Source organism: Rhinoderma darwinii, chromosome 6, assembly GCF_050947455.1.
Source record: "Rhinoderma darwinii isolate aRhiDar2 chromosome 6, aRhiDar2.hap1, whole genome shotgun sequence".
Lineage (NCBI taxonomy): Eukaryota > Metazoa > Chordata > Amphibia > Anura > Rhinodermatidae > Rhinoderma > Rhinoderma darwinii.
In genome coordinates, this window is record NC_134692.1 from 118,208,399 (window position 1) to 118,230,770 (window position 22,372).

Genomic DNA, 22,372 nt, shown 5'->3' on the forward strand with positions numbered 1-22,372 from the left:
AGTACTGGTTCTATGAGCACTGCCAGGTAGAAGCACCAGACGTGGCTTTGAGAAAAGACAATGGGACAGATTGACTATTGAAAATTTGCCAGAATTCTGCCATACACAGTGTGCGCCACGATTATTAACTGTTGTAGACATTTTTTCAACATGATCGACAAGGGGGCGTGGCTTAGAGGAAAATGAGGCCTGGTGCCAGGCTGGAAGGGTGTGGCCCAAAATATGGCACCGTATGCCAAAATTGCGCCAAAATTTTGGCTCAAAAACTGCCGTAATCCAAACTAAGCAAAAGGTGATATAAAAAAAGAGAAAATGTAAAGCATGTCTAGCTTGATTCAACAAATTTATCAAACAGCATTTACCACTCACGTAAATTTGGCGCATTTTCTGACTTCCTTGTCTAAGTTTACGCTGTTTAAGACGTAGACATTAATAGTAAATTTGGCCCAATGTTGTCGGTTCTCTGGAACATAACATCCGGTCAGATACAGATTCGTCCTTCCTTACCTTTCTGTTCATATCAACATATCCATGAGTTGTGCGACACGAGATGACAAGCTTTGAAGAGAAAACATGATTTTGCAATATTCTGTCACAAGATGTGGATGCTACATGTGTCTATATGTGGCCACCCAGTGGTCGTGATTTGAAGTCTAGCCTCTCAATAGTTTTGATAACATGTTGCGATATTGTATTGAATTGGTTTCATGATAAATTGGAGTCCATAACCAAATTCACGCAAAGGTAAAGATGGACACATCTGTAAGTGCAGAGAAGGCCATGGTAGCGCCACTGTTCTGGGCATTATTGTTCTGTTTTTTTGTTTTTCGTTTTCCCAGAATATGCATTTAATACTTAAAAGTATTTCCATCTCTGTGTTCTTAGTTGGCCTTTCATCCACAGTATTTGGTGCTTTCCAGTTTATGGCTTGTGTGTGATTGAGTCTTATTGACTAGCCGACCTTTAATAAATGTTGTTCCTCTTTTATTTTAGTCTTTCTTTCATACGGTTTTGGAAAACAGCCTTTATTGCGACACCATGGTTGATAATAATTTGCGTATCACTAACTGGAATAGAAAATTGGGCTGCAAATGTCAATATAAACACATCGTTGACTGGTGCGGCTGCTCTCCAAATGACTTCAAGCCCTCTGATTTCCACCGCTTTCAGGTATGTATGTTTTCATTACAACTAGTTGGATAAAATAATGCTCATTCTTGACATGACGTCCCTTATCTTTCAATACAATGGACTATGTAAGGCAGGTTCAGATCCTGCCAAGACTCCTTACCCATTTTCTACTCTCAGTTACATAGCAATACTTTTCTAAAGTAAACTTAAATTCCCTGCATGGACATAGAATTAAAGGGGTTGTCCAGAATTAGGAAAAAGGGTCTGCAGACCCTTTTTGTTAATCCCGGCAAACCCTTGAACTAATACAGTTCTGGCAGCTTGTGGTAACCACTAGAGGGTGCTTAAGCTTACTGCATATTATTTTATTGTTGAGTCGAGCTTTCCCTCTATTGGTGACCACATATAGCCCGAATTTTATAATCTAATGTTAATGGAGTTTTCCAGTCCCAAAAAATGGATGGCCTATCTTTAGGATAGACAGAATAGACGAGGAGACAGCACTTCCAACATATGTCAGATTTTTAATCACCCGTGCAACGTTTCAGTCCAGCAGGACCTTTCTCAAGCTTCTGCTTTGGATATATCTTTAGGATAGGCCATCAATATCTGATCGGTCGGGGCCTGACTCCCGACACCCGCGCCGATCAGCTGTTCTTTAGTGGCCGAGGCGCTCGTACGAATGCTGCTTCCTCTTCATTTCCTTTGCTGCTTACACTAAATTGCCGACACACATGTAGTGGCGGTTCACAGTATAAAAGCCTTCTCCCAATGAGGATAGGCCATCATCTTTTGTGTCTGGACAACCGCTTTAACATTAAATTATAAAATTCGGGCTGTATGTGCTCACCAATTGAGGGAAAGCTCGACTCAACAATAAAATAGTATGCAGTAAGCTCCTAAGCAACCCTCTCTAGTGGTTATCACAGGCTGCCAGAAATTAATCAGCGTTGGTTCTTTTTAGGTAAAAATAAATAAATAGATTGGGTAGACGTTCACTTTAAGCCGAAGAACTAAGTTATCTAGGACAGACTGGTTGCTAGGAATGCTCAGCCTGATAACCCCATTGGAAAAACTGTGGTGGTTAGGCAGAGTATCACTAGAAACCAGTCTGTCAGATATAACTCAGCGGTTCAGCTTAAAGAGGCTCTGTCACCAGATTATCAAATCCCTATCTCCTATTGCATGTGATCGGCGCTGCAATGTAGATAACAGTAACGTTTTTGTTTTTTTTAAAAACTATCATTTTTGGCTAAGTTATGAGCAATTTTATATTTATGCAAATGAGCCTTTCTAATGGACAACTGGGCGTGTATTGTGTTTTAAGCAACTGGGCGTGTTTACTTCTTTCACTGCACAATCACACTGTTTTTCCAATGAGGTTATCAGGCCGAGCATTCCTAGCAACCAGTCTGTCCTAGATAACTTATTTCTTCGGCTTAAAGTGAACGTCTACCCAATCTATTTATTTATTTTTACCTAAAAAGAACCAACGCTGATTAATTTCTGGCAGCCTGTGATAACCAGTAGAGAGGGTTGCTTAGGAGCTTACTGCATACTATTTTATTGTTGAGTCGAGCTTTCCTTCAATTGGTGAGCACATACAGCCCGAATTTTATACAGACAGAGCCTCTTTAAGCCATAACCACAGATATAAAAGCAAAATGGCACAGATAAATAAAATTATGCCACAAATGTGGAAAAGAGCAAAAGAGAAGTAAGACAAAGAGATAAAAAAGAGTTAGCATGTATATTTGGTTTAGCCAAGATATCAGTGAGGCTGGGTTCACACGACCACATTAACGTCTGTAATGGACGGACGTATTTCGGCCGGAAGTCCCGGACCGAACTCAGTGCAGGGAGCCGGGCTCCTAGCATCATAGTTATGTACGACGCTAGGAGTCCCTGCCTCTCCGTGGAACTACTGTCCCGTACTGAAAACATGATTACAGTACTTGACAGTTGTCCTGCAGAGAGGCAGGGACTCCTAGCATCGTACATAACTATGATGCTAGAAGCCCGGCTCCCTGCACTGAGTTCGGTCCGGGACTTCCGGCCGAAATACCTCCGTCCATTACGGACGTTAATGTGGTCGTGTGAACCCAGCCTCAAGTTGTGACCCACCAAGCTTGGGCGGAGCGAAGGCAATCTAGGTAAACATAGTCTATGCTCATCATGCAGAGGGTGGAGTAAACGGAGTACCCACTGTGACACTGTTGAAGATGTTACCCACCGGGCTTGGGTGGAGCCAGAAACATGGTCTCTGTCTGTTAAGCCAAGGTTAAGGTAAACAGGAGGCCTACTGTGCACTGAAGGATTCACATAAACCTGATGTTAGTCCTTGGTTGGCACGGGCAAAAAAAGAAAATAGGGTAAATCTATATGAATAATTTGCAACGATAATTGTCAAAAACTTTCTTGCCAATGACTGATCTTCCTCTAAAAATCCTTGTCTGTTTGTTAGAGGGCCCAGCATGCTGCAGGAGCATTAAATGTATGCAAATAAACATCATTTACATTCAGCGAGCTTTGTATGGGAATGAATTTATGTTTGCACTTAATGGATGTTTTGACAACTAAAGGCAAGAGTTGGACAGGTCTAGTCTACAGCATTTATCTTTCAGCTGAGATATATCAATGTAGAATCAGCTCAGCCACGACCTTGATTTGTTCTGCATCCATTTCCGAAGGTCGTGAAGAAGCAGCAACAGCTTAGCTCGTGTAGCAGACAGGATTTTCATGGACATCAGCCAGACTGTTGCTAACATGAACTGACCACTAAAGGATATTTATCTGCCGATGCCAAACAAGCTTTTTTATTATTGCTCTTTTATTAACTAAATGTCCTGACTAATCAGAGTATTTAGTTACCATTTCACTGGAATTGGGTACGCTTTGTCTGTACTCTGTATTCCTTTACAGATCTTCTCACATGGGAAAAGAGACTGGTTTTGCCCGACATGTAATTGCTGCAAACAATATCCACTTCTCTGAAAAGCCAATAGTCCTAGTAGAAATCAATTCCCTCTTCTGTGATGTATTTGGCATTGTCTAGACATAATTAAAAGCTATAGGTCGTACGGAACATTTTACACTTAGGTCCTAATGTGTATAATGGATACTGAATGCATTCTGCAGGGGACCCTTTTGTCTAGGTTTCCCTACTCATGGGACCATAAACCCTACGTGTCATATAAAAGGACAGCAAATGTGTGGATGTCTGATGACATCATTCTATTTGCATAATGATGTAATAAACTAAGATGGGACTATGCTACTGCGCCCATGAATGATTCATCGTATTTAGACCCTATAAAGAATGGGGTCATCACATAAGTCGATATGTAAAGTTCAGGTAGGTGGTGGGCCTAGCTAAATGCTTTACATCAGTGCCAAAAGACCTTCAGGTTACACCTTAGTTTGTCGTTTCCTTCTTTAATATTCTTAGGGCTCATTCAGACGAGCTTGTTCCTTCTCCGTGTGCTGTCCGTTGAAATAACTGACAGCATACGGACCCATGCATTTCAATTCAGACAAGCGTGAGATTTCACGCAGCGAGTGTCCGTTGCGTGAAACTCACTGCATGTCCTATATTGGTGCATTTTTGCAGACGTTGTTGCCCATTGAAGTCTATGGGTGCGTGAAAACATCTGTGTGTTGTCCGTGTTTCATGCATCAGTTGGTAAAGAAATTCACAGAATAAAAAAAAAAAGAAGTGCTTGTAGAGGGTAACCACGGATGTGAAAAAATGAATGCCATACGCAAAGCACGCTGATGCTTTACGCAACGCACACTAATGGCACACGGACATGAAATGCAGGAAATACGGTCCGTTATTTGCGCACGCAAATCGGACACGCTCGTGTGAATGTAGCCTTAGGGACAGTTACTTAGTGATGTTTACTTCATTAGCTAAAATAAATGACCCCCTTCACACTATCAGACAGCACATAGCTGAAAATGTTGACTAAGGGTCTGGCGAAAGACTGGTTTTTATTTTTGCTTCCAGCCATGGGATGATCTGCTGCTGTCTAGACTTCTTGCCGCACTAAGATCAATGTTTTCATGAAGAATTGAGTTCTCTATACTAGAAGATATTCCTCAAAATATTCAAGAATATTAGTTGACCCAAATATAATAATTTTCATAAAGTCATAAATGACTAAAGTATTTATGATTTATGACGTTATGAGAATTAACAATAAAATCATCATGTTTGTATCAAAGATTGTATATGCCTATCAGTTGTGAAAGGGTGAACCTGCCCTATGATAATTGTGTAACAAACTAAAAACACTTGTCGTAATTTTGTGAAATATGCAGACATATGTGCATTCTAACTTTCCATCTAGACTTCTGCGTTTTCAATATCTTAAACTGGCCATACACATTAGAAAAAAGTCAGCTGAACTGTCCAATTTTGGCGTGATTGGCTATCTATGGGGCCTCCAAAATCCCCCCCCCCCCCGATGGCAGATGTCAGGAGGGAACGAAGGATCGGCTATGTTAGATTTTTACTTACCCGATCCTTTGTTCCCATGAGATAACTTATTCCTCTCCCCCTATTGGAAATAACATAAATGCTCTGCCGAGCCAAGCACGCATGTTTATGGTGGAGTCAGGAGAAATGGCTCTTGCCAGACCCAGCCGACAGCTATCTCGTGTTTATAGTCAGCTTTAAACTTATAGAAGGTCATTTTTTAATAATGGTATATTATGATATACTAGTAGATATAAGATTAGATACATCATGTTGGTAACTTAATTTTCTGTTATGAATTCACTGGTTGTTAAAGTACTTTTGTGGCCATTTTGCTATTGCTCCAATGCATCAAAAATAAAAAAACGTAACATTGCAAATAGTCTTGATTCACAATATCCTACATTTTCTGTCTAAGGCCTCATGCACACTTCCGTTGGCCGTCGTACGGCCGTTAATGACAAATCCATGAAACATGGACCGCACACAGGTGGCTTCCGTGTGCAGTTTGTTGTTTCACGGACCAAATCAATGAAAAGACCGAGACTGTTCCGTCAAAAACGAACAGAAGTTCGACCTGTCCTATTTTTGACGGAAAGTCCACACGGTTCCGTTAAAACAACGGAAGTGTGCGTGGCCCCGTTGAAATGAATGTGTCAGGGTGCTATCAGTTAAAAAAAACGGATAGCAACCTGAAGAAAAAAACTGAAGTGGGCATGATTCCTAAGGCTCCTACGTGGACCAATTTGTATCCATGGTTAGACTACCAACAAACACTCTAGTCTAACTATTCAGTCATGTGTAACTTCCTTGCATCTGCCCCATCGACTGTCTGCAGGCTAATAGGAAGAGGGGTCAGAAGGAGTAGAGTAACTCATGGCTGCAGGATCAGACTACACACAGGGTTTATTTGTAGTCTGTAACCTTGGAGACACATAGATCTGAATAGGAGCTATGGACACAAAATACAATTTTTAATCAAGAATATTTACACCGTTGGCTCATTTTTCATTTTATTAATGGATGCAAAAGTGTGCATACAGTTGCAAGAAAAAGTAAGAGAACTATTTAGAATTACCTAGATTTCTGCATTATTTAATACAATGTGATCTGATTGTTATCTAAATTACAATTAGGCTGTGTTCACATCTTCACATCAGTGTTGGGCTTCCGTTCATGGGTTCCGTTAGACCTTTCCGTCGAAGGAACCGATGAATGGAATTCAAATGGAAACCATAGCTTCCGTTTGCATTACCATTGATTTCAATGGTGATTCTTCCATTGCAATTGGTTTCCATTTGTTTCCGTTCCGTAAGGTTTCCATTTTTTGTGGGAATAATAGCATAGTCGACTACACTATCGCTTCACATTCTTCTGTAAAATGTTTTGATACATCTTTGAAATAATTGTTCCTTCAATAATAATAAGGCATCAAAACAGCCCCAAATCATGGTTCCCTATTCAACATGCTTCACAGTTAGAATGAGGTTTTGGTGTTGGTGTTCAGTGTTCTTTTCCTCCAAACATAGCGTACTAAAAAGTTCCACTTTTTTCTCATCTGTCCATATAACATTTTCCCAGAAGCATTGTGGAACATCCATGTGGTCTCTGGAAAACTTGAGGCCACAATGTTTTTTTGGGCTTCCTGCATGGTGTCGTTCCATGAACACCATTCTTGTTCATGGATTTTCTAAAAGTGCACACACTTTCAGAATTGCCTGTTGTGTTCTTGGAGTGATCTTAACAGGACGCCCAAGTGGATCTATGTACATCCAGGACTTTAGCAATATTTTGTAGCCTTTTTTAGGTTCATGAGTCTCTTTAACGTCCTCTGAGGTCGTCTGAAAGTTGTTTGCCTCGAGGCATGGTTCACACTAACCAATCTTTCTTGAGAAGAACAGATTTGTTATTAACCAGGCTTTGTCTGGCTTTATTTTTTGGGTAAAGCACCTGTGAAACCCACACTTCCAATTTCAGCTCCTTCATACAAACACCTTTTGACAATTAGGGTATGCTCACACAACCTATTTTCGGCCGTTTTTCGGGCCGTAAACGACCGAAAAATAGGAAGCAGAACACCTCCAAACATCTGCCCATTGATTTCAATGGGAAAAACGGCGTTCTGTTCCGATGGGCCGTTTTTTTACGTGGCCGTTTTGAAAAATGGCCACGTGAAAAAACGGCCGCGAAACAGAAGTGCAGGACACTTCTTGGGACGTTTTTGGAGCTGTTTTTCATTGACTCTATGGAAAACAGCTCCAAAAACGGCCGTAAAAAACACCACGAAAATCGCGAGTGGCTTAAAAAACGTCTGAAAATCAGGAGCTGTTTTCCCTTGAAAACCGCTCCATATTTTCAGACGTTTTTGAGTTTGCGTGTGAACATACCCTTACTGTAGCTCTAGGAGAAGTCATTAACAAAGAGGTCCTCTTACTTTTTCTCCCCACACTGTGGATATATACTCAATGAGCTTAATAAAAGACTGCTTGTGTGTTATTAGTTTAGTCAGATCATGCTTGTCTATTGTTGTGACTTAGATAACAACCAGACCACATTTTATTAGTAATCAATGCAGAAGTCCAGGTAATTCCAAAGGGTTCACTTACTTTTTCTTGCAACTGTACCCTTTAAGTAAAAGTCAGAATATTTTAAATATGCATAAATAGCATTTATATGGATTTTAAAAACATTAAGAAGACCATGATTGAATAATACATTTTGTGTCAGGTTTATTGTGCCCCATAGAGTAATTTGTACGGAAAATGTGATTTTAGAGTAAAAAAAGGGCATGCTGTGTCCAGTAAAATGTAACACAATACCGTATGGAAAAAACATTATATTTAATATCCATTGGCGTAAAAGCCATCTTTTCAGCTGCAATGTGCATTACTAATTCAAATAAGACCACCTGTGGCCACAAGCCATTCGACAGCCATTTGGTTTTACATCCTGCTCAACTGCTGTGAAACGAAAAGTCACTCAGTGGCCCCTAGTAACCTATGTGTGCCATGTACAAATTTCCAAGAGGCGTAGAAATAGACCGGCACTGCTCCGGCTCTTGGAGCACTAAAAGTCCCAGCACCATACACGTAGCACAGTCCTTAAACGGCTTGACATGAATTCACAATAGATGGTGCTCAGTGGTGTATAGAGTAAGAGCAAGCAATACAATTTGAGCAGAGAAATTCCACGGCATTCACCATTCAGTAAAATCTTCTTTTATTGAGGCAAACGAAGGGCAGCATGGATGTGGAGCACAAGCCTACGGCCGTTTCCCGTGTACCCGCGCTTGGTCAAGGCCTGTGCCGTTTTTGCGGACCTTGTCACCCATTGAAGTCTATGGGTGCATGAAAAACATGAAAACATGAACAGCACACGACAACAACCGTGTGCTGTCCGTGTTTCACGCATCAGTTGCTAAAGAAATGTAGAGAAATAAAAAAAATAAAAAGAAGTGCTTGCCGAGGATAATCACAAACGTGAAAAACGGTTGCCACACGCAAATCACACTGATTGCACACTGATGGCACACGGACATGAAATGCAGGAAATATAATTTGTTTTTTTTTGCATACGCAAATCCGACACAGTCTTGTGAATGTAGCCATACTGTGATTCTTCCACTTGGGTCTATGTGTGATGGGTGCGACTGTATACACAAAAAAAAAAAATGAAGGAAAACCTCTTAGGCCACGTTCCCATTGGTCGGATACGCTGCATAAAAATCACACAGCGTATCCGACCTGGAACCCACAGCTCCTTCCGTCCGAAAGATGGCACCACATTGGTAGTGCGGTTCTCTGGACGGAACATCCGCTGTGTAAAGAAGCGCTCATACTTACCCCTCCCTCCTTTGACGCCGCTCCGGCCCTCTACGATGACATTGCAGGCCATGTGACGCTGCAGCCTGTGATTGGCTGCAGCGGTCACATGGTATGAAACGTCATCCCAGGAGGCCGGACTGCAGGAAGAAGGAGGGCACTCTGTATAAGTATGATTTTTTTTCCGGAGTTGCGATTTTTGCAGGGTAATTGCATTGAATTCAATGGAGAAAACCCGAAATAGAAAATCAACAAAAACGCAGCATAAATTGACATGCCGTGGAATTAAATTGAACATTATTTTGGCCGTAACAACGAGCGCCAATCAACGAGACAGGGTTTATAAAAAGGCTTGTTGTCCGATCATTGGCCCGTGTAAAAGAGCCTTAAGTTTGTCATACCTGTATTTTCTTTGCATACTGAATAGGACAAGGTTAAACATAGGGCGCACTTCCAGAAAAGCTGACCAAACGCTAATGCTTCATTAGAAATCTGTCCTTGACATTATGCCAGGAAGAAGTCTACGTGGTTTTAAAACATACATTAAATATTGTTTTTGCCCATAAATAGTCTATGGGTTGAATTTTTATCTGTAATCATTAGTAAATAATGACATCTTGTGTTTATATTTATGACTGGTGTCTATTATGGTAATTTTCAGAAAATTTAGTCAGCCAGGAAACATTAGTTCCAAGTAATATAATCAATGTGTGTTTGGGAAGAAAATCCATCTTACACTGTAGCAAAATATTCTTGGAAATGTGGTAAATGAGTTGGATATTACGGTTTGTAATTATGTAAAGTATACACAGACTTGTTATTTAATCTACGTACACAATTAACCCCTTAATGACCGGGCCTGTTTGTCACTTAATGACCAAGCCAGATTTTGAAAATCTAGTATGTCTGACTTTATCAGAGAATAACTCAGCAATAGTTTTGTATATCAAAGTAATTCTGACATTGTTTTTTCGTCACATGTTGTACTTTATTTTAGTGGTAAAAGTAGACTGATACGATTTGCGGAAATCAATTAAAAATTTCAAAATTTGAAGACATTTTGTAAAAATTTACATTTTTCCCTAGTTTGAACTGCGATATGTCACATATGTACATACATACTGTACAATTTTTTTTATTAAATACATATTTCCATCTCTTAACTCCATTTTGGCTGCACTTTTGAAAAAAAAATGTAAATTTTGAGCAATTTAGAAAACTTACAAATTTAATAATAATTGTATAAATTTTGAAGTACATTTTGTTTTCCTGCACCAAGCCAAGTTTCATGAGATTCATAGGTGTCAGAATGATGGAAACCCCCATAAATGACCCTATTTGAAAACTACACCCCTTCAGGTATTTATTAAGGGGTGTTGTAAGTATTTTGACCCCACAGTTTTTTTGTAGGAATTCATGCAATGCAGGTGTAAAAAAATATAATTTAAATTTTTTTACAAATGTATCATTTTAAACACAGATTTCTTTGTAAAGCGACCATGAGAATGAAGAAACACACCCCAAAATCTATCACCCTGTTTCTCCTGTGTTCAAAAATACCCCCATTGTGGCCCTAATGTGTGGCCTGGGCACACGGCAGGGCCCAAAAGGAAGCGAGCACCCTTTGGCTTTCAGGACCAATATTTTGCTTGAAAATCTTTTAGGCCCCACTGCACATTTGGAGAGGCTTTGAGCTGCCAGAACGATAGAAACTCCCCATAAATGACCCCATTTAGGAAACTAGACCCCTTAAGGCATTTATCTAGGGATGTAGTGAGTATTTTGACCCCACAGTTTTTTGGTAAATTTAATGCATAGCAGGTGGAAAAAAAAAAAAAAGACACTTTTGTCATAACAGTTTCACTTTGAAGACTGATATTTTTGTAAAGCGACCATGAGAATGAAGAAACACACCCCAAAATCTATCACCCTGTTTCTCCTGTGTTCAAAAATACCCCCATTGTGGCCCTAATGTGTGGCCTGGGCACACGGCAGGGCCCAAAAGGAAGCGAGCACCCTTTGGCTTTCAGGACCAATATTTTGCTTGAAAATCTTTTAGGCCCCACTGCACATTTGGAGAGGCTTTGAGCTGCCAGAACAATAGAAACTCCCCATAAATGACCCCATTTAGGAAACTAGACCCCTTAAGGCATTTATCTAGGGATGTAGTGACTATTTTGACCCCACAGTTTTTTGGTAAATTTAATGCATAGCAGGTGGAAAAAAAAAAAAAAGACACTTTTGTCATAAAAGTTTCACTTTGAAGACTGATATTTTTGTAAAGCGACCATGAGAATGAAGAAACACACCCCAAAATCTATCACCCTGTTTCTCCTGTGTTCAAAAATACCCCCATTGTGGCCCTAATGTGTGGCCTGGGCACACGGCAGGGCCCAAAAGGAAGCGAGCACCCTTTGGCTTTCAGGACCAATATTTTGCTTGAAAATCTTTTAGGCCCCACTGCACATTTGGAGAGGCTTTGAGCTGCCAGAACAATAGAAACTCCCCATAAATGACCCCATTTAGGAAACTAGACCCCTTAAGGCATTTATCTAGGGATGTAGTGAGTATTTTGACCCCACAGTTTTTTGGTAAATTTAATGCATAGCAGGTGGAAAAAAAAAAAAAGACACTTTTGTCATAAAAGTTTCACTTTGAAGACTGATATTTTTGTAAAGCGACCATGAGAATGAAGAAACACACCCCAAAATCTATCACCCTGTTTCTCCTGTGTTCAAAAATACCCCCATTGTGGCCCTAATGTGTGGCCTGGGCACACGGCAGGGCCCAAAAGGAAGCGAGCACCCTTTGGCTTTCAGGACCAATATTTTGCTTGAAAATCTTTTAGGCCCCACTGCACATTTGGAGAGGCTTTGAGCTGCCAGAACGATAGAAACTCCCCATAAATGACCCCATTTAGGAAACTAGACCCCTTAAGGCATTTATCTAGGGATGTACTGAGTATTTTGACCCCACAGTTTTTTGGTAAATTTAATGCATAGCAGGTGGAAAAAAAAAAAAAAGACACTTTTGTCATAAAAGTTTCACTTTGAAGACTGATATTTTTGTAAAGCGACCATGAGAATGAAGTAACACACCCCAAAATCTATCACCCTGTTTCTCCTGTGTTCAAAAATGCCTCCACTTAGGATGTAGACCATTGCCTGGCTGCATGGTGGGGCATAAAATTACAGGAACCAATCTATGGTTTTCAGGACATAATTTTAGCTTGAATTACTTATAGGCCTCACTCCTTCTTTACAAAGGATTTGAGCTTTCAGAACGATGTAACACCCCCAAAACTGACCCCATTTTGAAAACTACATTCCCTAAGGTATTCATCTAGGGGTGTAGTGATAATTTTTTTTGGGGTGGGATCTTTCCCTAATGGTATTCATCTAGGGGTGTAGTGAGAATTTTTTTGGGTGGGGTATCTTTCCCTAATGGTATTCATCTAGGGGTGTAGTGAGAATTTTTTTGGGTTGGGTATCTTTCCCTAATGGTATTCATCTAGGGGTATAGTGAGATTTTTTTTTTTTGTTATTTTGGAGTCTTTCTTGCATTCCAGTTTATATGTGGGTATAATAAAAAGTGAAGTGAAAAAAAAATCAATGGATTGATAAAATGCTAACGAAAATGAATAAAAGGGTTAAAAAATGTTTTCATTCAAATTATCAATTTAGGGATGTATGGTACACACGGAAACATTCCCTAATGCAGAGTCCTGGTTTCTCTGGGCAGGTGTCACACTGATAACTGCTTTCCCTCCGTAGTCCATTCTTAGCACATACGCGACATTTTTTTTGGGGTCTGCTTTTTTTGGCAGTAGGGGGCACTTCGGATGGGAAATGTTGTCCTGGGACAATTCTGCTGGCTTGGCTAGATGATGCCACCCCTCCCCTCCCCTGGGTCTGGTCTCCAAATATAAGATTTTTAATTATTCTTTCTTGATAATGAAGATAGGATCCCTGGTTCCCCGCCTTTCTAAAAATGACAAAGGAATTATATAGGGACACTTGGATGAGGTGAACGGCCAGTTTTTTGTACCATATCCGGGATTTCCGGACAGCGCTGTAGGGCTGCAGCATCTGGTCTGCAAGGTCCACCCCACCCATGAATTTATTATAATCCTGTATGCAAACAGGCTTACAGACGGTACGACTTGCCCCGCGTACAGGAATGTGGCTGCTGCTGTCCGGGTGAATGGATGTGAGCATCAGGACATCCCTCTTGTCACGGAATTTGACAAGCAGCAAGTCCTCATTGCAAAGCCCCCTGATTTCCCCAGGTTTTAATTTTTGGTTTATTAGGGACTTTGGCAGGCCTTTTTGATTTCTACGTATGGTGCCACAGGCCACTGTTTTTTTTGCAGACAGGCACCTGAAGAGCGGTACGCTAGTGTAGAAATTATCCACATACAAATTGTACCCCTTATCCAAAAGAGGGTGCAAAAGGTCCCAGACAATTTTTCCACTGCTGTTGAGTGAAGGGGGGCATTCTGCAGGGACAATTTGGGAGTCTTTCCCTTCGTACACTCTGAATTTATGGGTGTAACCCGAGTCACTTTCGCACAATTTATAAATTTTTAACCCAAATCGGGCCCTCTTATTTGGCAAATATTGCCTGAATTGTAGGCGGCCTTTGAAAAGGACCAGAGACTCATCCACGGCAATATTTTTTCCGGGGGTATATGTCTCCGCAAACTTCCCATTTAAAAAATTTATTAGTGGCCTAATCTTAAAAAGCCGGTCATGGCTGGGGTCACTGCGGGGTGGGCAAAGCGTGTTGTCAACAAAATGAAGGAAGCGCAGTATGTTCTCAAAGCGCTGCCTCGTCATTACCTCTCTGTACATAGGGGTGTCGTACAGGACATCAGATGTCCAATAGGACCTAATCGTGGGTTTCTTAACTAAACCCATATTTAATAGGAGGCCCCAAAATTTCAAAATGTCTGCCACAGCTACCGGGCGCCACACGCTATTTTTGGCGTAATAAGATGTGGGGTGACTGGCAATAAATTGAGCAGCATATAAATTGGTTTGCTCAACCATCAGGAGTAATAACTCCTCCGAAAAGAAGACTTTGAAAAAGTCCTCCTCCCTAAACCCCTCGGTGCTGATGTGGATGCCCGTAACAGAACTAAATTCTGGAACACACGGGGTGTATGACTCTGTGGGCACCCAATCCGGGTCAATGGCACTAGTGCTAGGCGGACAATCGTGCCTGCGGCGCCTTGGCTGGGGCTCCTCATCACTAGAGCTAGTGGATGATGACAAAATTAAAAATTGCTCATCAGTCTCACTTGCGCTTTCTGTATCCGAGCAGATCATGGCGTAGGCCTCTTCTGCCGAATACAGACGCTGAGCCATTTTATTAGTATAAAACAAACGCTAGCCCTAACTAACTATTTCTAACTAATTGCCCCCCTAACTAACGCCCTATGCCTAACACTAAGTAACGATAATGTACCCTACTAAACCCCAACTAAATTCTACACTATATTTTTTTTTGTATTTTTTTTTTTATATAGATAAAAAACTAAAACGTCCCTACTACACTAACCGTATAAACCTAACGCTGATAAATGTTCCCTAACGCTAGCCCTAACTAACTATTTCTAACTAATTGCCACCCTAACTAATGCCCTACACCTAACTTACGCTACCTAATGCCCTATGCCTAACAACTAAGTAACGATAATGAACTCTACTAAACCGCGACTAAATTCTACACTATATTTTTTTTTTGGTATTTTTTTTTTTTTATATGGATAAAACGCTAAAACGTCCCTACTACACTAACCGTATAAACCTAACGCTGATAAATGTTCCCTAACGCTAGCCCTAACTAACTATGTCTAACTAATTGCCCCCCTAACTAACGCCCTACACCTAACTTACGCTACCTAATGCCTAACGCTAACTAAACGCGAAACTATATATATATATATATATATATATATATATACACGCACTGTATATGTTTATTTTTATATATATATATTTTTTATATATATATATATATATATATATATATATATATTTAAATTATAATAGAACAAAGGTGGGGGGAGGGGGTGAATGGGGTACTGGGGTACAGGGGGTGATCAGGATGTCTTTTTTTAACTTTTGACAGGAGACCAAAGCACACAGCTCCGTTCTCCTCAACGATCTGACAGGAATGAGGAGAACGGAGCTGTTTGCCCTGCCTCACAGCCTTTGCATGCTGCGATTGGTCTGTCAGATTTGACTGACCAATCACAGCGATCGTTGTTCGGGGACCACTGTCACTGGTCCCTCGACGGCTCCCTGTGACACTCAGCTGTCTATGACAGCTGTTGCCGAGGACTTGTCACCGTGTAAACACACACGGTGACAGTTTAAGTGCAGGACGGATATATCCGTCCTCCTGCGCGAACTAACAGCTGCAGAGGACGGATATATCCGTCCTTCGGCGTTAAGGAGTTAAAGGAAGGGGTTTAAATGATAAATTTTAAATATTCATGTACGTGTTGGTGTGTTTATATAGATTATTTATTGGTTTAAACCTCCAATGTATTTGCATTGATTGGCGCAGAATGGTTGTCATCTCCCTTTCCACACATGTCTGTTCGGGACTCCCCAATCCTATTTGCTGGACCCAGGCTAGGGGAAAAAGCTTCCAAATGTTACGACCATCAAATAGGCATAAAAGGGATAGAGGCTGACAAATTCTGTACAGCACTGCAGAATATGTTAAGACCATATAAGCTACAGAAATAAAGTAATACAAGGCAGGCAAAAGATAGTCTCATTTTACGTTAAGATTCAATTGAGTTTCTATTTCATTTAAGTAAGGGAAAATAAAGTCCAAAAACTTTTGAAGTTCAGACAGAAAACCCTTTGGAACAACCTACATATTTTTTGCTAAGGCCCGAGTGTTGATAAGTAAATGTTATATTTTATGTGCAAAACAAAACACGTTTTTGATAATATAAAATTTTACCATAGTCGAAATGCTAAATGTTCTCATTCAAAACTTAATTACAATTTGCATCCAGGTCACCAGGAACTACATTCAACATTTGTGATCCTCCCACATGGCACATAAAGTTTTAAAAAAGTATAAGATAAAATGATTAATTATTCTTGTTTGTTTTATTTTAGCAAACGGCAAGACCAACTTTTTTCGCACGGAAATTTGAAGCTTCAGTAAACCAAGAAATAATCGGGCAGTTGGACTACTATCTCTATGGTAACTACCCATCCGGTACACCAGGCCTGAGGTCATACTGGGAGAATTTGTATGATGAACCAGACGGGATCCACAGTATTAATGACGTTATGTTGACCATGTTCCATTCATTCTCCCGCATGGGTCTCAAAAGAGCTGAGGGGTCTCTGCACACTGATGGAGAAAACACTTGCCGGTATGTTCATGGTTATATCTTCTTTGAAATTATACTATCAGAGAACTACATTATGTTGTCAAATAAATCCTTTGTAAAAATAAAAGCAATTACTAGAAGCTATAAATATTTAAGTTGCCCTTTTCTCAAATTCAAAAACATCCTATTTAGATGTTTTTTATATATATATATATATATATATATATATATATTTATTTATTTATTTTTTATTTTTATTTTTTAATTATTATTTTTTATCTATTTTTGGGAAAATACATTTGCCATTATAGCTCTCTAATGGGTTTTCACCCAGCCTTTCCAGACTCCAGAATGTATTTGCCATTCAGGACTCTGGTAATTATTGTTCGTACATCAGGAATTGTCACGTGTCCTCCCTTTGAGATATCCTAAAATCTTGGCCTATTGATGGTATTTCAGGACTGGTCTATGAGAGCTGTAGAGCTGTATTGGTGGCCTTATTTGTTGAGTATAAATGTCCGAATGATTTATAACAAAGTGACAGAAAAGAATCTCAAGGTCATATATTTTTTGTATTATAGCCCATTGTATTTCTGGGCATGTACGGCATGAAAGGAGTTAAATGGGGATTTGATTGCATTTAGTTGTCCATTCGCATTAGTAAACAAAGGAAAACATCCCCACTGTTCGCCATGGACCGGGTAAATTCATAGCGACATCACGTTTTTGTCAGCGTTCAAGTAATCAGGCACTGAATGCATCAATTCCCTCTTACATCATCGGAAGCAGGTTCCATTGTCAGTAGGTCTTGACTACTTCTCGGCCTTCATTTTTGTTGGTCCATTTATCAACTAAAGGATGAAATATACACTTACTGATCAGTAAGTGGTTAAATTAAGTCATTCTTATTTTTAATTGTGCAACTAACTTTTCCACATAATCATAAAACTAACTGAAACCCCTTGTACAGCAGAATCCTTACTTGAAATTTGGGTATGATGGTTTTGAAACCTAGTGCCTGCGTATACCAATACTGATGCTAAAAATTTATTTCCACGTTATGCCCGTAGAACTATAATCTGCAGCTTGAAAAAAACCCATGCAGATATCCATTAGTATATTACTGGAATAACACGATCTATAAACAGAACAGTTATTGTTTCTCTCCGTCAGAACCCTGTAAGAAATGACTTGCACAGTCACCAAGGTCGGTTCAATAATATAAACAATTCTGCTGAGATATAACCACTTAACACTATTGTCCAGAACAGCAATTATGAGGCTCTCCAAGACCCTTCATGTGCATATCAACAACCTTGTTGTCTGGCTGCATATGTAAAGAGTGTCTGCCCGAGAGTCAATACCGCGTCTTTGTCCGGAACAAAACTCCTATTCAGGCTGAAGTCAAACACCCCATCGATCCTCGCATCACTATTCTGAATTGAATTCTTAAGCTTGGTAGTAAGGCAGGCTGGCAATGAAATTATCGGGTTATTTCCATCATTTATTTTGCTAGAACTGCCAAGGCTTAAATTTGCTGCGAATATTCCACGAGTAAATGTTTACCGCTACACATGCTAATAAAGAACAAAACGCGTTAGTATTCTGTGCGGCAGGTGGGATTCTGCTTATATTGGCTGCCGTGATTTGTTTGCCGTCTTTGCGGAGTCCATCAATGTCGGTCTTGTTTGTATTCTGAGTGCTCTACATTGTTAAGACACAGCAAAAGTAGAAAATCCATCCAGATGTTCTGTATCTTTACAGCATTATGTTATATACGCTAATGAAACATTTTTATGGGGTCTTGTTAGGCTGGATGTGTACAATATCTGCAGACTTTTAGTTTCTTCTCATTATTTTGAGTTACTCTGTTAGTATACGACACATCTGTTCAGAATCTGCTTCACAAATCACCTTATGAAGCAGATGGAAGGCAGAAATTTAATGGGAAGAAATATATCACTAGAAAATGTCAACATAAAACATAGACGTACTGATATATCCAAACAAATGATTTGGGAGCTCTGATACAGTACTTAGACTAGTCAGATTCCCCCGTGTCCCAATGCTAACCAACCATGCTGCTTACTGCCCCAACTTTAAGGGGTTGAAAATAATTGTGGTTACTTACAGGTATAACATGCAGCAGCCCGTCCCAAAGATTTAGCTCCAGCCCATTACATCAATGTAGTAGAAAAATTAAATGAACGTACGTACGTACGTACGTACGTACGTACGTACGTACGTACGTACGTACGTATGTATGTATGCATATATATATATGTGTATATATATATATATGTGAAGGTCAGTCAGTGTGATTGGGGCAACTTTTAAATTCGTTTTTATGAAATATTCTTTTTACTTTTTGAGATACATCTTCTCTGTATCCTGTATACTGAGCAGCTGAATCGTGTACCCGTCAGGTCCGCGGTACTGACTGGTTCATGGAAAGCGAGTCCTGCATCTCTCTGACACCCAGGATCCACCTGTTATCCATCACAGTTCATAACTTAGATGTGATAGATTACAGTAGGGATGTCACGATACCAGAATTTGGACTTCGATACCAATACTTCGTTTAGTATTGCGATTTCGATACCAATTTCGATACTTTTGCCAACAGTGATAAAAAAAAATTCTTCCGTTTTCTGATGTGAGGCGCGACGTATGATGAATTTTGAACGCGCCTCACATTAATAGTAATTAATCCCATCATGTTTCTCAGTCATAATGGGTTAATGTGCGAGGTAAATGATGGGGGTTAATTACTATTAATGTGAGGAACATGGAGGTTAAATTCATCGCACCTCGTGCCTCACATTAATAAGTGATCGAAAGCCGTGTTTATTTTATTTTTTTAAAGCGCACACATCATAAATGATGCAAAAAAATTGTTGTGCGCGCCATTACTGAATGTGTGAATATTTTATGTATTGAGACTTATTTTAATGTTTATTGTAAAAAAAGGTGAATGTGTATTTTTTTTTAAATTTTATCAATACTTTGTTTTTACTTTATTTTTACACTTTAATGTACTGACATATATCAGATATGTGCCAGTACATTAGCCTGTGGACGGATAGCACACAGGCAGTTGTTAGGACATACTTGGGTATGTCCTAACAACATGAAATATGGTAAGACAGCCCTGGGGTCCGTCAATAGACCCTGGGCTGTCTGCCCATATATGGTATGGCCCTCGATCGCATCACAGGAATTCCCTGTGACGCGATCCAGGGGCATCCCCCCTGCTCACTTTCCCCTGAATGCTGCAGTCCGCTGTGATCGCAGCATTGAGGGGAATAACGGCGGAGATGAGGTTTCTCTGATCTCTACCATTATAGAGCGGGGCTGCGGCTGTGTAATACAGCCATTGCCCTGGAAGTGCGCGCGCGGTTAGCATGAGGTGATGCGGCCGGCGCTGCACTAATGAGCGGCAGTTCAGGCACTGAGGACAGAACATGGGGGTGTTTTGTAGAGCGCCCGCCATGTTCTGTCTTCAGTGCCGCCGCTCATTAGTGGAGCGCTGGCCGCATCGCATCATCCTGACCCCGCAAACTTATCATGACTCGGGAGCGGGGCTGTGGATGAATTACACAGCCGCAGCCGCGCTCCCATACATTCATGTGTTACTATACTGAGCTGTGCGGCTGCGCAGCTCAGTATCGAAATACAGGAAATAGCGGTATCGAACCGTTTAGGGATGCACAGTATCGAAACAGTATCGAAGTTTCGATGCACCGTGCATCCCTAGATTACAGGTGAATTCCCGCTGACACTGAACCCCTCAGGTCCGCGGGACTGACGGATTCAGGTCGTAGTGCGCGATACAGCTGCTCTGTATACAGAATACGGAGCAGCTGTATCTCAAAAAGTAAAAACAATATTTAATAAAAACTCATTTGAAAGTTGCACCAATCACACTGACTGACCTTTTTATAAAAAATAAAAATAATCACTTCCAATCACTTCTTTAGGATCTTCCTCCCATCTGCCATATATTAAAACCAAATTCATAAATGTTTATAACACTTAAGAAGTAGCACAAATATATTGTTTGACCAGGACCTCATTGTCTCGTTGTCCTTTATTGTTGGTATTTATTAGGCACATAATTAGATTATTAGCATTTAGTGTATAAACACATCATAAATGGAGAATAAAATGAAACATGACCTTATTTTGATAATATTTTCCCATTTTAGCTTTATGGTTCCCCTGAAAGGCACAGTGGGGGAGATATATTAAGCAAAATGCTCTAGAATTCTGTCACGAAATGTGCAAAAAAAGTGTCGTACATAGCGTGCGCTAAATTTATGTGTTTTAGACACATTTTGCACCTTCTTAATTTTGAAAATTGTCTAAGATAAATTGGCTAGACTAAAAAAAAAGATGTAAAATGTGCCACATTTATTAAAGTTGGGCACCATGTTTTGGCTCAAAATACTGATGTAAGGTAAGACAGCCAAGAGGTCGTAAGGAAGAGAAAGGTGTCTAACACGTCTTGCAAGACTCACCAAATGTATCATACAGCATGTGCCACTATGATAAATTTGGCGCAGTTTCTGCCCGCATAGTGTAGTTTTATCTTGTTTACATTTATGTGAATATTAGAAAATCTGCTCCATTGTGATACACTACAGTCTTGTCTGAAGAAAGATTAATGTCTTCTAGTAGCAGGGAATAAACCTTTTTTCTATTTTTCTTATTCTGTTCCACTTTTTAGGTACTATCCCATGGGCCATCCAGTGTCAGTCCATCTTTATTTTCTCGCTGACCGCTTCCAGGGTTTCCTTATTAAACATCATGCCACTAATCTCGCAGTCAGTAAACTTGAGACATTGGAGACCTGGGTAATGCCAAAGAAAGTTTTTAAGATTGCCAATCCTACTAGTGATTTTGGAAGGCTGCAGTTTTCTGAGGTGAGTTGAAGCAAATTAATAAATAAAATGAAGTGGAATTATTGTTTTGTGACTATTAAAAGTGACCCTGAACTTTAATGTTCAGTACGATCTGAACCAAATTCAGGAGACAGGCTGGTAATATAAATACAATTTCAGTGACTTTCGAGAAAAAATTTAATCTACATTGGTTCACACTTGTGTTGGATACGATTGATACCACCGGTGCCCGATAGACCACATTGCCTTACAACTCAGGTTCCAGCATGGTGTTTGTATCTTTGACTGGAAAAATTGTGCTACATGCAGGGCTATTCTTCCCATCAAGTCTGACAGGACTGCTGATGGAGGCTCCATACTGACCTTCTAACGGCAAAGTCAACAGTGCCTTAACGCCAAGTTTGCAACACTTTTCGCAAGCTTCTGATACTTCAGTCTTGACTGAAAAACAAGGGTCCATCTACTGGTACTCCATGTTTGGTTGGTTCACCAAAAGTTGTGGGGCAAAGCGAAAGAGGAGGGATAGCCATGCTTGGTCCTCAATGAAGACTGAGCATTGTGAAAGCTTTCTGCTGCCCTCTATGAAGAGGCAAAGCAGCCAAGGCATTCCTTTTTCCAAAAACTATATCCCTCATACTCTAGCATTAGAAGGAGAACTAATTGAATGAGA

At 40.2% G+C, this 22,372-nt stretch overlaps 1 protein-coding gene across 1 annotated transcript in view; it reads left to right on the top strand.

Moving 5' to 3' along the window:
* The window catches only part of XYLT1 (xylosyltransferase 1), a 281,800-nt gene that overhangs the window by 244,535 nt on the left and 14,893 nt on the right, over positions 1-22,372 (top strand). Inside the window, exons 7-9 of the mRNA XM_075830169.1 lie at positions 994-1,170; positions 16,578-16,840; positions 21,528-21,723. Of these exons, the coding sequence (XP_075686284.1) occupies positions 994-1,170; positions 16,578-16,840; positions 21,528-21,723 (636 nt within the window). The remainder of the gene's footprint in view (positions 1-993; positions 1,171-16,577; positions 16,841-21,527; positions 21,724-22,372) is intronic.